We start from the raw sequence: 15,816 nt of genomic DNA, 5'->3' as shown, positions 1-15,816 counted from the left end.
ATACACGGGATCGCCGATGCCATCACACACTTTGCCACCCTACCCCCCGCCCCCCAATACGTTGTCTATACGCCTTTTCACGGGCTCATAGCCGCCAGGGGGAGCCACAGCGCCGCAAACCGGATGGACACCCAGGAAACTTCCGGTCTCCCCCGCGAAGCGAGCGAGCGAGCCGCAGGGTCGAGGCGTTTTTTTCTTTTGTGTTTGTAGCACGGCCAAAGTACGGCGCAGTCGCCCTGTTGCAATATGTTTTCGGGTGGAAAAACATCTTCCGTGACCCCATCACGACGTGGACCGTGCTGCTGTGTGCCAGGTTGCAGCTTGCGACCTGGAACCAACCTCCTGTCGCAGGTGCGCACTTTCAGGTTTCCGGCAGACGCCGAGCGTAGAAACACTTGGATAGCAGCAGTTCGGCGGGACCGATGGATGCCTACGAAAAGCTCCCATGTTTGTTCTGCTCATTTCGTTCAAGGTGAGAACAGATTTATGATGTCTACTTGTGCCGCAGCTAATTCCTGCACGTCTTATGTGCGCTTTGAGATTGAACGTTGCGGGTTGGAAATCGTCGCGACCGCATTCGCCTAATCAGCGGCTGCATCTCTAGCAGTAAAAATTGCACTGTGAGGTAAGGAAACACTGTTTTGCGGTTAGTTGTGCGTGCAAGGCGTCGTTTAGCCATTTCCAGGGCAATTAGCCAGCTTGTGACGCTTGCAGTGCAGTTTTGATCATGCTTCAATGCGAGTGTGTGTGATTTACGGGCATTTAAAGTCCCGAAGTAACTCAGCCTATGATAAACGGCGTAGTTCAGTGCTCCAGAATAATTTAGACCACCTGAGGGTTTTGAATGTGTACTGAATTTGCACAGCACACGGTCGCTTTCTAGACGCGTGTCGCGTCAATCAAAACTCTGCCGCTACGGCCGGGATCGAACCCAAGTATCCCAGCTTAGTAATCGAGCGCTTAGTTCATGCTTAGTTTATGAGCGGCAGTTTTTGCTGCGATGCGGGCCCAAGCATCTTATTGTTGTAATGCCTAACTCGGTTGGTGTTCTTTAATGCGCATATCTGGCGCGATTGCTCAGGCGTCTGTTGCTAACCTTCTGGTCGTATTTTATTTATTTATTTATTTATTTCAATACCCTAAAGGCCCAATGCGGGCATTACATAGGGGGGGATTCATGAAAGAAAACAACAGATATAAAACACAGAATACAAACGGCTGAAAACAGAAGTAAACAAGTTAAGAAGGCAGGTACAAGTTAATAAGAGGAACAAAAAATGAGGTATTTGAAAAAAATTCACATGTAGCAAACCGCGCAAAAAAAAAAAAAAAAACAAGAAAAATTCCGGCTTTGAAAGTTGCTGAACACAGCATCTAACATTTTGCGGAACGTTACGGCCAGCACACACACACACTAGAGCAACCAAGAAAAAACAAAAAAAAACAACAAAAAAAAAGAACGCACATCAACATACGTTAGAATTTTCTAAATAGGACCAAAGAGCTGTTTGAAATGAGGATGTTTCAGCGATAGTCGCAATGCTAGAAGGAAGCGAATTCCACTCTTCGATAGACAAGACCAATGGTGAGTATTTGTATCGTTCTGTCCGAGCGAAAATAGGTTTAATCTTCTGCATGTGATCTACACGAGCCGATGTGTGCGGTGCCGGGAGAAGATGAGAGCTTGAAAATGGTGTGTTGCTGTGGTAGATAGTATGGAAAAAGGATAAACGGCTGAATTTTCTGCGCATGACCAGAGGCGAGAGATGGAGCGATAGTTTCAGTGCTGTTACACTTTGATACCGAGAGTAACGGGAAAGGATGAAACGAGCAGCTTTGTTTTGAATAGATTCCAACATGTTGATGAGATAGACGTGATGAGGGTTCCAGATCACCGACGCGTATTCTATCGCAGGCCTGATCAGCATGTTGAATGCGTGTAGTTTTGTGTCCTGGTTGGCTTGGTGCAGTCGGCGTTTAAGAAGACCAAGTTTTTTTAAGGCTTTGTTAGTGATTTGTTCAATATGAGTGCTCCAGGATAAATTAGAGTTAAAATTTACTCCGAGGTATTTTACCGACGCTGCAGTTTCAATGGTAGTATTATTAACTGAGTAGGCATTAGGGCTCATGTTGGCAACGGAAGTAAACTTGAGGTGTTTAGTTTTATCGGCGTTAATTACCATTTGCCACCTGCCGCACCAATTAGTTAGCTCATCAAGATCAGTCTGGAGAGCAACGATGTCGCGAGGGCTAGATATTACTCGGTAAATTACACAGTCATCTGCAAATAATCGTATTGTTGATGTTATGTTCGACGCGATGTCATTAATATATATTAAGAAAAGCAGTGGACCCAGCACCGAACCCTGAGGTACTCCTGAAGCAACACCTGTACGTCTTGATAAGAAGCTCCCTAATTTAACTGACTGAAAGCGGTTTGTTAGAAATGCGTTAATCCACTGCGTAGTATGTTGATCCAGCTGCAAGTTGCGTATTTTTATCATCAGACGGTTATGAGGCACGCGATCGAAGGCTTTAGAGAAATCAATAAAGATGGAGTCAATGTATAGGGAAGAATCGATTGCTTGATGAAGGTCCGTTGTTAGCTCAAATAACTGTGTCTGGCACGATAAATGTTTGCGGAAGCCATGCTGGTTGTTGTGAAGCAAGTTGTTCTGGTTAAGATGAGTCATAATATTTGTGTATATTATGTGTTCGAATACCTTGCAACATATCGAGGTTAATGAAATTGGCCTGTAATTATTAGGAACGGATCTGTCTCCAGATTTAAATACCGGGATTACATAAGCGGACCTCCAATCTTCTGGCACACATGTTGTATCGAGTGACTGTTGGAAAATGAGTGATAGCAGGAAAGCTGTGTGCTGGCAGGTTATTTTTAACAGCTTCGCGTTGATACCATCGGGTCCTGGGCTAGTGTGGTGGGGTAGGCGGTCAATTGCACGAGCCACGCCAAGCGCAGATATGTGAATGGGTGAAAAAGGAATCTGGATATTGGCCTCAGGAAGCTGCAGTGGATTGCAAATGGGCAATTCATCTGTAAAAACTTGTGAGAAGTGGTTGTTAAATTGTTCTGCACATTGTTCTATAGGTAGAGTGCTGCCGTCTGCACCCAAAAGAACAGGAACCGTACTAGCGCTTTTAGGATTAACAGTGTTCCAAAATTTCCTAGGGTCTGTTGTTATCAAACTAGGAAGTGTAAAATTAAAATATTTGTTTTTGGCTTCCGAAATTTGTTTTTCAGCTATTTTAGAAATGCTTTTGTAGTTTTCCCAGTCTGTAGTTCCCTTTGTTCGAACGGCTTTCCTAAATGCTCTTTTCTTCCTATTTAGTGCCCTGTTGACATCTGTGGTATACCAAGGATCGTTAGTACGTGTGCTTATCATTCGTTTTGGCACGCAGGAATCTTCAACTTCTTTTAGCTTGGCACGAAACAACTTCCAATTTTCACTGACCGTGCGATTATGAAAATTGGCCTGAAAACTATTTGTGAAAGTTTCCAGCAACAGGTTCATTTTTTCAACGTCCGCGCGTGCGTAATTGTAGATAAGCTTCTTCATTTTTGTTTTGTCGCTCCGTGGAAGAGAAAGGGAACAGTGCACAACTTTGTGGTCACTTAATTCTTCCAAGACGTGGATCTCTGAGAGCTCAGGATGGGTTGTTAAGATGAGGTCCAGGATATGCTTACCGCGAGTGGGTTCGTGAACAATTTGGGTGAGCTGGTGATATTGAAGTAAGTGAAGGAAGTTAATGTTGTCCTGTCGGTAATTATTGGAGTCAACGGTTAGCGTCGTCCAGTTAATCGCAGGAAAGTTAAAGTCACCTGCTAAAAATAGGAGGCAATTCGGGTGCTTTACAAGGATCTGCTCGATAGCGTCGTTTAAGAGTTCAATGAATTCAGGTTGGCTACTTGGTGGTCTATAACAGGCGCCTATAATGCAAAGCATATGGCCAAGTTGAGCGGAAACCCAGACTATTTCTAAGGGTGAGTCGATAGGGATAAGAGATGCATGGAAGTCTTCGTTAATCGCGATCAGCACTCCTCCTCCTCGTCGAGAATCAGCCCTATCTTTCCTAAATAATACGAACGATGATGGGAGCGCGATGTCATGACATGAAACGTCTTCTGTTAGCCACGTTTCCGTACCCACGATGATATCAGCAGAGCAGGTATGTGTAATAGCTTTAAGTGCATCTACTTTGTTGTGTATGCTGCGGAAGTTTGCCAAGACCAATGAGATTGGTTTGGTTTTGATACGGTTGATTTTCTTTGCGGTAGACTGTCAATTCTCGGGGGGCATATGCCTTGAAGGAAGTTTATTCACGCTGTCTGTTGCAGAATCATACCGGTAAACACCATTTTTCATGTGAAGTTTGTCAAATCTTACGGAATAACGCTCGTTTTCTTTGATATTTGCTTTGGCGAAGTCGCGCAGCTTTTTTCGTGCATGAAGAACTTTTGGGGAGAAATCTTCGTCTAGCCAAACTTTTGGTTCCGTGAGATCTTTTAATTTATGTGCATTTCGAAATGCTTCAAGTTTAGATTTAAAGTTCAGGAACTTAACTATGATTGGTCGAGCTTGATCAGAACGCGGCTGGCCAAGGCGATGGGCACGTTCGATGTCACCGCACTGTATCTCGAGATGCACTGTATGTTCGATCCCGTTCGCTGCATCAACTTTTCTACAGGGACGAAATCCAAAAACGCTGGGGTGTCATTCGACGCACTTTTTGTTCTACTATTCTGAGCGGCTGGAGAAATTCATTCGATCGCCTGCAAGTGCTGGTAAAAAGAGTGAAATGCTTCCAACTCGCTTGATTCAGTATTTTTGTGCAGTTTCTTACTTACAAATGCCGAACGGAAAGTATGTAATCATACCAAGGAACCCTTAGTGTTTCTTCCTTTTCCTAGAGAAGTCCTGGGCATTTCAGCCAGTTTTTTTTGCATTTGGGAGTGCACGTGTGGCTACTAATTTTCAAACATTCTTTTCTTTCTTTAGGTAAACCATCATCTGACCCCACACATCCCGACTATGTCCCCTCCATATTTCCTTATCGTGCCTCGGGAAATGTGGCCCAGAAAATTTCTAGGTTCCAACGCGCTGCTCGAAAGGATGGATTGAAGGAAGCATCCAGACCTGCTGCATGCAATCCTGGGCCAAGTGTGCTTGACTGTGGGCTCAACAGGACTGGCTCAGGACAAGACGCGGATGATACTGCACTATCTGCGACTGCAACTGTTTCCGTGGTAGAGAATTGCCACATGGAAACAGAAACTGATCTCAGCATGCAGAATATATCCCACCTTATTGAAGAGAATGGCAGGCTTAAGCAGCGTTTGGCCTCTCTGGAGGAAGAGTGTTCAGCAGCTAAGCAAAAGGCTGCTGAACTTGGAAACAAGCATACAAACCATGCTATTATAACCAAAGAAGTGGTAATGCAGTCGGCCAAAACAGTAAAGTTTTACACAGGGTTTGTATCCACAGCCATGTTCACTGCTTTCCTGCAGTTTGTGCTGTCAGCATGGAAGCCGTCATGTGCCACATGGCTTGACGCAGAAACACAACTCATCATGGTACTCATGAGACTTCGTTTGGGTCTGCTTACCCAAGATTTGTCATGCCGATTTGGCATCTCAAATGGCACTGTCAGTTCAATTTTTCATGCATGGCTTGATGTTCTTGCTGCAAACATGACAAAGTTGATAATCTGGCCTTCCCGACAGACACTCCAAGCTAATCAGCCAGCGGCGTTTCAGGACCCTTTTTTTGATGGTGTAGCTGGCATCATTGATTGTACCGAAGTATTCATACAGAGGCCGATATTAATGACAGCAAGGAGCCAGACATATTCTCATTACAAACACCATAATACAGTAAAAATACTAGTTGTAATATCACCTCCAGGAGCAATAACTTTCGTATCAAAAGCATGGGGAGGCAGGACGCCTGACAAGGAGATTACTCTACGCAGTGGTCTCCTAGACAAGGTCAAGGAAGGGGATGTCTTTCTTGTTGACCGAGGATTTAGATGCGGTGAGATGTTTGCTGCACGAGGTGCAACACTTCTCATGCCATCACTGACTGAGAATCGTGCCCAGCTACCTGGTGCTGAGGTCACAACGTCTAGGAAAGTCTCTAGCGTGCGCATCCATGTTGAGAGGGCTATACAAAGATTGAAAGTTTTCAGAATTTTCCAGACTGTGCTGCCTTTGAACTTCGTGAAGAGGACTGGCGACAAGAATCTCGCAACCATAGATAAAGTGGTGGTGGTGTGCTCTGCTTTAGTTAATCTGCAAACCCCTATCATTAAGAATTCTCAGCGCAGAAGTGCTTCATAACTCTCTTCCACGAAAGTGCAGTGCTGTGAGGAAACATGAATACAGACATGCTGTGATGGAACAGCAAATGCTCATGTGTGTGTGACCATGCTGACAATCATTGCATACAGTTTCATAGCATGTACTTATGCTTTCGACTACTTCCAGGGTGTCTGCACTACGTGTACACATACTGTGATAGAACAGCAAGTGCTCATGTGTGTGTGACCATGCTGACAATCATTGCATGTGTTTATCTTTTCTACTACATCCAATGTGTCTGCACTGTGTGTACACAATAAGTCCTGTTGTTGATGTTGCCCACATTGATCTTTTCACATTTGTTTATTCTATTTTCTTGCACTCTCTGCAGTCAATTACTGCATATTGTTTGACTCAATTTTTAAGTATTTCCTGTTGCTTGTTCTCACATGTTGAGAATTGGGCTTTTTGTTTTCTGCTTGTATAGATATTCTGTCCTCAGAGCAGGTGTTCAAAGTTTTACTTGCTGTTTGCTTCTGTATCAGTGTTTTTTTATATGTTCCCTGCTTGGGACGTGAAGGCGTACTGTATTTAAAATCTGTACTGTACTGTATCTGTACTGTATTACTGTACTGTACTGTATCCGTACTGTATTTAAAATATTTGAGTTTGCACATCCGACAAATGCATCCGACATTAGTCCTTGAAGTGAACATATTTTGTCAAACAAGCAGTGTTTATCTGCCTTTCGAATGTGATAAAATATAAGACTTGGAGTGTTCAGCAAAAAAAAAGCTTGTGCTTAAGTTGAGATGCTGTAAGCTACAGGGTTAGCCTTGAGGTTTCTGCCTACAACTGCTCCACCGTAGCGGCACCTACAGTAAATAAATTACATAATCTGGCGCCAAAATCACAAACACAAATAATAGCCACTCATGCTGTCACCATATGGAGACTTGGTCCGTCTCCAGGAAGTACTTTAAAAGAAGACGTGAAGCCTCTTTTATACAGAATTGGTTCCCAAGTGGAGAAACAATGTCTTGAAGGGAGCTGTGAGGGAGTCCTGCCTTCTTGAGAGAGCTGAACACTAACCTTTCCGCGCCGTGAAGAGTACAGCACATTAAGTAATGTCCTATATCACCGCACACACCACACGTTGAACATGATGGAGACGACTCCAGGCCCGTCTTATACATATACGCAGGAGAACGAGCAGAGCCCGTGCGTATGCAGTGCAGTAAAGCTTCTTGGGATCTTTGGAGACCCTTGGTCACACATGGCTTGTTGGTTGAGCCCCACAAAGAAGTGAAGTGACTGAACACTGTCTCCTGAAGTGTCTCTTGTCCTCTTGAGCAACTTTTCTCGAAGGGTTCCCAGACAGCATTCTAAGGGCGAGGCTCTCCGCCATCTCGTTGCCTATGATACCTGTATGTGAGGCCACCCATTGGACATTGGAAGCGTATAGAGAAGCCTCTGCTGCTCAGATTATGCAACAAACTTAGACCGCTAAGACACAAAGCATCAGTAGGGAACCCACACTCTAACCTTTGAAGGGCAGATTTTTATTCCCCGCTAGAAGTGCAAAAAGAGCACAAACCCAAGTCGTTCACGGCCATGCTAGTGCAAAGAAATCTAACGGCAACGCAACACGCACTCGAAAACACAAGTGAGGACTACGTGATGTTAGAAATAATCCCAAACAAAAGGGGACAACAGTCTCTTTATTCTGAATATATACAACTCACCGAAAAACCGGGGCAAAGGGCTGGCGGACCTATTACGTAAAGCCATTAGACTATCTTATAAGAAGGGATTAGTAATCACGGGGGACTTCAACGCCCCGCATCCGGCATGGGGATATCGGACGGCCTCCCCTAAGGGAAACAAACTAGTTCAGTTCAGTTCAGTGCATTTATTTCAGTCATGTACAATGGCTGAGGAGAAAGGAAAAAAAGCCGCGCACGCGGCTTGACAAAGCTCCCATCTCCCGTAGCGGCTTGGCACGGCGATGACAGACAGCAGTAAAACAATAACAAGAGAATGCATGAAATAACAACTATGTACAATATCCTCATAACAGATCACCAGAATAGTCTCGGTACTGTTACACACACGCAAATGATAGTTTAATCACAGCACATGGACACTTTGTTTATTTTACAGTTGGACATGATTCATTCTTTTGTAAGAACATATTTCTGACAGCGTTATATGAAACGGAAAGAATGGATTGATTAGTGAAAGCGTTACTATTAAGGAAAGATGGCAACACATACCTGAGAGTTTGAAAACCGTAATTTGTGCGTGGACAAGGTACATACCAATATTCGTAGTGTCTTGTGTTGTGAACAGCGGTATTTTCCCGTAGATTCGCAAGGTCAGCAAAAAAGATGGTGTCACTATGTACCTGAGATTTGTACTGCTGAATTACACGGTACTGATGAATAACCCTTGCATCCATAATGCGGTATTTTGCAAATAGAGCACTCGTATGTGCTAAGTATGTGGCACCCGCAATTGCTCTGACTGCATTTTTTGTAATGTCAAAACCTTCTGAATATTAGTTTGCGTCGTTGTACCCCAGACCAAGTGGCAATATTTAACATGAGAGTCAAAGAGGGCATGGTAAATAACAAGTTTTGTCCTAGTAGGTATCATGCACTTTAACCTTCTCAGTATGTTATGGACCGAAATCCAAAACTTAAGGCTCACGCTACTAAACAACCCGCAAGACCCCACGAGGATAGGCAATAGCGTCAGCGTAGACACGTCCCCAGACTTGACCCTAGGCAAAGACCTCGAGGGTGAAAGATGGTCAAACACAGGACACACCTTGGGTAGCGATCACTACATCACAGAGATTGAAACACAAACGTTGAAGAACCTACCGCCGCTATTGAAGACTGTCGAAGGTATAAACCATACGCTATATGCGGATGACATAACAATATGGACGCATACAGGAAACGATGGGGAAATAGAACAAAATCTCCAACACGCGATCAATATTGTCCAGGATTACGCGGAATGGGCAGGACTAAAATGCTCGCCAAGCAAATCCGAACTTCTGGTGATCCGGGGGGCTAGGAAACGCGATACCAACGCAGGAGACATTCACGTACTGGTAAATGAGACTCCGGTAGCCAGAGTTGACAAAATCAGGGTCCTAGGACTTATAATACAGGACAATAGAAAGAACACAGAGGCAATAAACAGGCCTAAGTCCACAATTAACATGACAACCAGGCTCATAAGGCGAATAGCTAACAAAAGACGGGGAGTCAAAGAGAAAGATCTCTGCCGAATGGTTCAGGCTTTCGTGATAAGCAGAATAGTTTACGCCGTTCCCTACCTAAAGCTAGGGCTGGCGGAACAGAACAAAATAGATGGGATCATAAGGCAGGCATATAAAGCAGCATTGGGGCTGCCCCACTGCACTCCTCCGGAAAGACTTCTTAAACTGGGGATCTACAACACCACCACGGAACTATGCGAGGCACATATATTCGCGCAATTAAGGAGGCTTGCGACCTCACCCCCGGGGAGAAAGATCCTGAGCAACCTAGGATTACATGATAGAATTCCGGAAAGAAACGCGCAGGCAAAATTAAAGACCAAAGTTAGAAAATTACTCACTATTAAACCACTTCCAAAAAACATGCACCCTGCTTTTCACGAAGGCAGGAGGAGAGCCAGAGCAAAGGCCCTTGAAGCCAAGCTCGAAGGCTCGGAATACACAACCTATGTAGACGCGGCGGAATACGAAGGAGGCGACCATTTTGTGGTCGTGGCCGTGAACGACTCGGGTGAAACATTAACGGCCGGTTCGGTCAAAACAAAAAACTCAGGGACAGCGGAGGAGGCGGCTATCGCCATGGCAATGGCCTGCACCAAAGCAGTCACCATAATTAGCGACTCCAAGGTGGCTATCAACAATTTTGCGCGGGGTATGATCTCCCAGGAGGCAGAACGAATCCTAAGAGATAAAGACTGGGACCAAAGAGAGGTGGAACTAATATGGGTGCCGGCACACTCGGGGAACAGGGGAAACGAGTTGGCTCACAGTATAGCTCGAGGTTATGTCAGCCGAGCAGTGAGCCGGGTTGAGTCCCCAAATTTCACGAGAGATGCATTCATATCATTTCACGAATACACCAATCAGTTTAAACTGGAAAGGAGGATCTATCCGCCACCAGACAAAAAGCTCGACAAAAGCCAGGAGGTAACGTGGCGTCGGCTCCAGACGCGAGCCTTCTTTAGCCCGTCGAGACTAGCACACATGTATCCAACACAATTCAATGCTACTTGCAAACAATGCGGCGAGATAGCCGGATATGACCACATTTTATGGAGCTGCAAAAAGGCGCTGCCACCGGCGGACCTACTACCAGTCCCTTCTCTAGAGCGGTGGGAGGCTATACTGGCCAGCTCAGACCCGTTGACGCAAGTCCGGGCCACTGAGTGGGCTCACAAGGTCGCCAAGAGCCATGGGCTCGATGCCACCTAGTATAATGCCCACTAGGGCTCAGTGCTGACAATAAACGTTTTCCAATCTAATCCAATTCCGACAGGATAACAACAGGTTGAGCCGTACAAGACCCTAGCTTCTTGAGAGCTGCCTGAATGGCAACGCTTTCAGCTGTTGTGGAGGACACGACTTCAGTAAAGCGAACAGAGCCGGTACACTTCAAAGAGGGAATGGGAAAAGCAGCAGCACTAGCTCCTCTGGCCTTGTCCTTACTCATCAGCAGTCTGCCCATTATGTTGACATGCAGTGCAAATCCATTGTCGAGGTGTGCGCCTAAGTTTTACACACTTGAGGTGAAACGTTTCCTCACAGAGTGAGCATTCCACAATGTGGCCCAACTTGGTGCCTCGGCAGTGACATGTCTTCTTTGCACGTTCGATTTGACTGAAGATGTGCATTGACTGTAGTTCCGGGAATATGTGGGTAAAAAAAAAGTTTGCTGCCTTGAGTTTAGTAGCTGCCCAAAATGTCTCGTCAAAGCTTATGATTTCTTTTGTTAGAGAGGAACTTGTATATACCACAAAATATGCCTGACACAGCCCAGTAAGAGCCATTTGAGCCTGAATTTGTGTGTAATAGGCATGGTTGTGCTTGAGCTGTAAGTCTTCATTCAGGTATGCCAGTTTAGTTAAGCCCTTCGTCAGTGAAGCATCTTTCATAGTTGCAGGGCATTTCACTTCTAGTACCGACTTTGGACAGCATGAACAAGACACTAGTGCATCTGGAGATGCTCCTATAAAAGGCATGCTCCTTTCAATAAAAAGACCACAGTCTCGAAGACTGAAGTCCACATGTTTTTCAGACTCCGTTTCTATAAATGCCTGCGCAGCTTTCTTCTCTGTTTGGGAGCCCCACCGCAGGTTGGATACTTGAGGGGTCTTCACGTACCCCATAATCTCCGCAACAAGGCCTGCTGCACCTGTGCTGCATGCTGCGACACGGTGCATTACAGAGGCAGTGATCCTCCCTCGACGTTCTTTTAACCACCTCGGTGACCTTGCTTGGCCTCGAGTCGCTTCCTCAATTTCACTACAGCATGCAGCTATCAGTTCCACTTTTTTCCCCTCGTCTATGTCGAGGTCTTGGTATATTTCAGCAAGGGGCGGTTTCGCAGAGAGTTGCTTTGATCTGCCCACTTGTACAGGTTCCAGGGCAGCTGTCTCAGGGGCAGAGTCTGTGTCTTCGCTGTCAGAGATTGAAGTCAGGATCAAAGTGTTTGGTGCAATTTCCTGAAAAAACAGTATTGGAATTAGTGCCCTATTTGCAATGTCAGTGGATCTGATTCTTTACAGTTGCACAAACAGTGAGCATCTTTTGTGTGTGTCCTTTCTCTACGTATGTATCAAAATTTATTTAATGTGAAGTCCTTACCTTCACTTGATGAAGAAACCTTGACACTTGCTCATCCGTGAGCACTGGTACTGAGTAGTCTGGTGTCTCGCTGACTTGGGGTGGTGCACGGCCTATTTTGGGCTTAAAAAATTCGATCTCCGAGACTGGTGCTGCCTGTGGAAAGTTCAGTGTCAATTACAATTTTGCTCACAACTCTGTTCATGGCAGAATGAAAACAAAGACTTACTGTGCTTCCCTTTGATGCCTCAATCCATTTACATGCAACATCAGTTGGGGACGGGTCATTCAGGCCATACTGCGCAGTTGCCTCAACTCTAAACAAGAGTGCAGCCACGTGTGTGCAGCATTCCCCAAGGCTGAAAAATAAGTAGGAAACATGAGAACTAAAAAGTTCACAAACAACTGTAATTATTGGTGAGAAGTGTGGCCCTAGAAAAAGTTTAAATGCCTTGTACAAAAGAATGCTGGAGGGTGAGATCTGACGACTTTTGTCATCCACAAGGCAACACGATCAGGATGAATGCAACATCATGCAGTCAAGCATCGACAAATGATCTGGCTATGACATGAATATTGTCGCAAAGTAGTGGCTTTAATAAAGCAGACTTGCATGGAGACCAATAACAGCTGTCTGAACAAACGGATTATTGGGCTGAGTTGCGCCCCACGAATGAATAATATGCGTCGGTGATCACAAGCGCTCTCGGCGATCCTCGAAATAGACTACTGACAGCACTGGGCCGAGTTGAATTTAAAGACAGTATGGAAAGTTACAGATAACATGTTACAAATGACATGTACAACCTAGAACAGCCCAGATGCGGCAGCGTGTCACAAACAAAACGAGGTAATTCTGGACAAATCTGCATGCGACGAGCAAAGCGATAAAGCCGCGCTCCGGCGGCTGTTAGCACAGCAAACAAAGTTTACAATGACGAATTACGGCAGTATGGCAAACATTTCATTACACGCGCATAGTTATGCGAACAGTAGCGCTTTTCTGCGCTGTAACGCAACTAGTACAGAATTTTCGAAAACGGGAAAGTCTCCATTCTTTGTGGTTTGATTCGTAAAAATGAAAAATAAGGCAAGGTAAAGGCTTATCGCATTGTAGCTCTTATTATGATTCGCCTACTTACCCGGCCATGCAAGTGCAATGCGCACTTTCGACGGTTCCATCCTCCTTCGCAATGCACCACGCCTTGTAGGACTTCGAAAGCGTTTGACTGGCTTCCACAGTCGCCGCAATAACAATAACGCCGTCTCCGTGCGCTCCCGCCTTGAAAGATTTCACTTGCTTCACCTTTCCGCATATGAATGCGTTGTAAGCATCTTCAAGTTTATAAGACTTAAATTGTTCGTTCGTGTAAAAACACACGCCTTCCACAAGATACAAATAAATATCTGCTGCTGTCACAGGCGGCAGATTTCGTGGGCCCGATGTAAAGGCGAACCGGACAACGTCGTCGTCGAGAGCGTCAGGCAGCTTCTCGCCTCTGAACGAAAGTTTCGCGCGGTACCGCACTTGCGCCTCGGTGTCCAGCTTCTTAAAATAATCACTTGACATTATTTTTGTACAAGCGACGCACAATGAACGTAAGCACAGCCTCAAAACACGCACGGATAGTCGAGGTCTCCGTATCGCGCCGCCTGAAAAACACTGCCGGAAGTTCTTCGCCGGAAGTTTAGTGGGAGCAGCCAATGAGCGCCAGAGGCGCGTGTTTGTAAACAGTGAAAAGGCGTATACAGACTCGCAGGCAGCTCTGCGTGCCTTCCATGAAAGAGCCCTCCCTTTCCCTACTCGATCGGCCTTAGATGCCGCCCTCTTAGCATTAAGCCCACGACCGGTGACCCTTCGGTGGATCCCTGGTCACATGGGCATCCCCGGCAATGAGCTGGCTCACCAGCTTGCCTGCGAAACTATACACCGGGCGCAGGGGATCCCATGGACGAGCCCACCGACGGAGCAGGCGGTCAGGGCTTACAAACGTACTGTCGACGAATACTACGCGCAGCAAAAATTAGATTTAGCTGATTTACCACCACCGCACCCATCCTTATCGATCAGTGAAGCTCGCATTCTTCGCCGAATACAGTTTAATCTCCTACATACACCAGCCAAACTTTACCCATACCGGTACACTTCCACACCTCAGTGCCCAAACTGTCCACACACATATGCAGACATAGAACACTCCCTTACACAGTGTCACGCAGCCTTCCAGTCCCCCGCCTATCCTTTCCCCCCACCCCCACCGTGGCCCATCTGGCTCGCCTCCCTGGAACTGAGACTGCAACGTATTGAAGAAGCGTACCTTGTTGGGCCAGTTGGTGCATGGTATGTAGAAAACCAGCGAAAAGGACGCATTCACAAGGAGGAGAAGTACACAGGACAACGCTGGAACGCTGGAGACTGCAACGTGCCCTCGTCGCCTTGGCCCAGGATGTACTGAACGCCTAACAGAAAGGATGTTCGAATAAAAATGTCACACCACCACCACCACCAGAAAAGGTTAAAAAACATAAAACAAAGAGAGAGGGTGCCCGGACCAGCAACGCTTTGCCAGGCTTGACGCCAATTCAAGAAAAATGAAAAAGAAGTAAATGCTCCAAAGAAAAAAATAATTTAAAGAGAAAAACAGACCAGTAAAAAGAATAAAAACTCAAAAGAAGAGGAAACAAAAGACAAATCACAGTCAAAGTTACAGTCACAGGCAGACAGCCAAAGCACAGCGTGCAGTGCGCGAAAAAAAAAGAAAGATGAAAAAAAAACCAGTCAATATAGTCATGGTCACAGTAACAGTCAAAACAAAGCACCGATCGAGTGCCGGTCACAACGAAAATCAGAGAAGTAAAAACATAAATCAAAACACGACAAAACCAAAGTCACAACCCATTCAAGGGTAGTCACAATCACACAGACAAAGCACAGTATACAGGCCACTACAAAGCGCCTATGCCAACGAAGGAGCACGGAGCTCTCCTCTCTGCAGAGCTTGAGGATGAGTAATTAAAGGAAAGAGAGAAATCAGCGTGAATGACTAGGAATTGTGTTACTTATGAGGTGGACCATTTGAAGGAGGAGCACAAGCAGCAGGGCAACGAAATGAATATTGCTCACGTAACCGTTAGCATTCAAGGCAAGAGTTATGGTATAAAATCTATATCGTTCGCCATTTATTTTTCAACAAAAACGCACAGAAATTTTTGTACGAATAAAATGTAAAAAAAAATCTTTCTACTTTTTTTCTTTTTTTTAAATACGGAAGTCCGTCCGCCCCCCCTAAAACCAATCTCTGGGACCGCCACTGCTCTATGAAGACTGTTTTAAGAGGTTTTAAATGTGGCCGCATGTACCAATCTCTGCTCATCAGTCATGATGGTGGCTCGGCTGTGACTGCATTGCTGCGGACTCCTCAGTGCTTGGATTATCTTGCCAGACTTGCCACCTTATGCCTCAAAAGCATCGCACATTGTGCAGAGAAGAGGTCGCTGACGTGTGGGCTGCTGCTCTTTGCGAGAATTTTATTGTTAGTACTGAGTACGGGATTCATCGTAATGTTCGTGCAAACGTAAATGAAGCAATGACAACTGATAGAGGCTTTAAGATCTT

General features: G+C 45.5%; 2 protein-coding genes across 4 annotated transcripts; one reads left to right on the top strand and one right to left on the bottom strand.

The window, feature by feature from the left end:
* Positions 1 to 109: 109 nt before the first annotated feature.
* Positions 110 to 6,954, top strand: LOC149345107 (uncharacterized). 2 transcript variants are annotated; one of them, XM_089546435.1, is made up of 2 exons: positions 110 to 472; positions 5,022 to 6,954. In XM_089546435.1, the coding sequence occupies exons 1-2, from the start codon at positions 247 to 249 to the stop codon at positions 6,359 to 6,361; spliced, it is 1,566 nt and encodes a 521-aa protein (XP_089402561.1). In that variant the 5' UTR covers positions 110 to 246; the 3' UTR covers positions 6,362 to 6,954. The 2 variants fall into 2 exon arrangements, with proteins under 2 accessions (XP_089402561.1, XP_089402562.1); XM_089546436.1 differs by lacking the exon at positions 110 to 472 and having other exon boundaries at positions 4,953 to 6,954.
* Positions 6,955 to 6,960: 6 nt separating this feature from the next.
* LOC149345106 (uncharacterized) lies at positions 6,961 to 13,924 on the bottom strand. Of its 2 annotated transcripts, XM_089546433.1 has the most exons (4): positions 13,343 to 13,924; positions 12,430 to 12,559; positions 12,222 to 12,356; positions 6,961 to 12,079 (listed from the first exon to the last, which is right to left on the bottom strand). In XM_089546433.1, exons 1-4 carry the CDS (start codon positions 13,768 to 13,770, stop codon positions 11,060 to 11,062), a joined length of 1,713 nt encoding a protein of 570 aa, XP_089402559.1. In that variant the 5' UTR covers positions 13,771 to 13,924; the 3' UTR covers positions 6,961 to 11,059. The 2 variants fall into 2 exon arrangements, with proteins under 2 accessions (XP_089402559.1, XP_089402560.1); XM_089546434.1 differs by lacking the exon at positions 6,961 to 12,079 and having other exon boundaries at positions 12,204 to 12,356.
* Positions 13,925 to 15,816: the final 1,892 nt, after the last annotated feature.

This window comes from Amblyomma mixtum, chromosome 5 (genome assembly GCF_055824585.1).
Source record: "Amblyomma mixtum isolate Tamu chromosome 5, ASM5582458v1, whole genome shotgun sequence".
NCBI lineage: Eukaryota > Metazoa > Arthropoda > Arachnida > Ixodida > Ixodidae > Amblyomma > Amblyomma mixtum.
The sequence above is the reverse complement of the archived record's forward strand: the minus strand, read 5'-3'. Positions and strand labels throughout refer to the sequence as shown.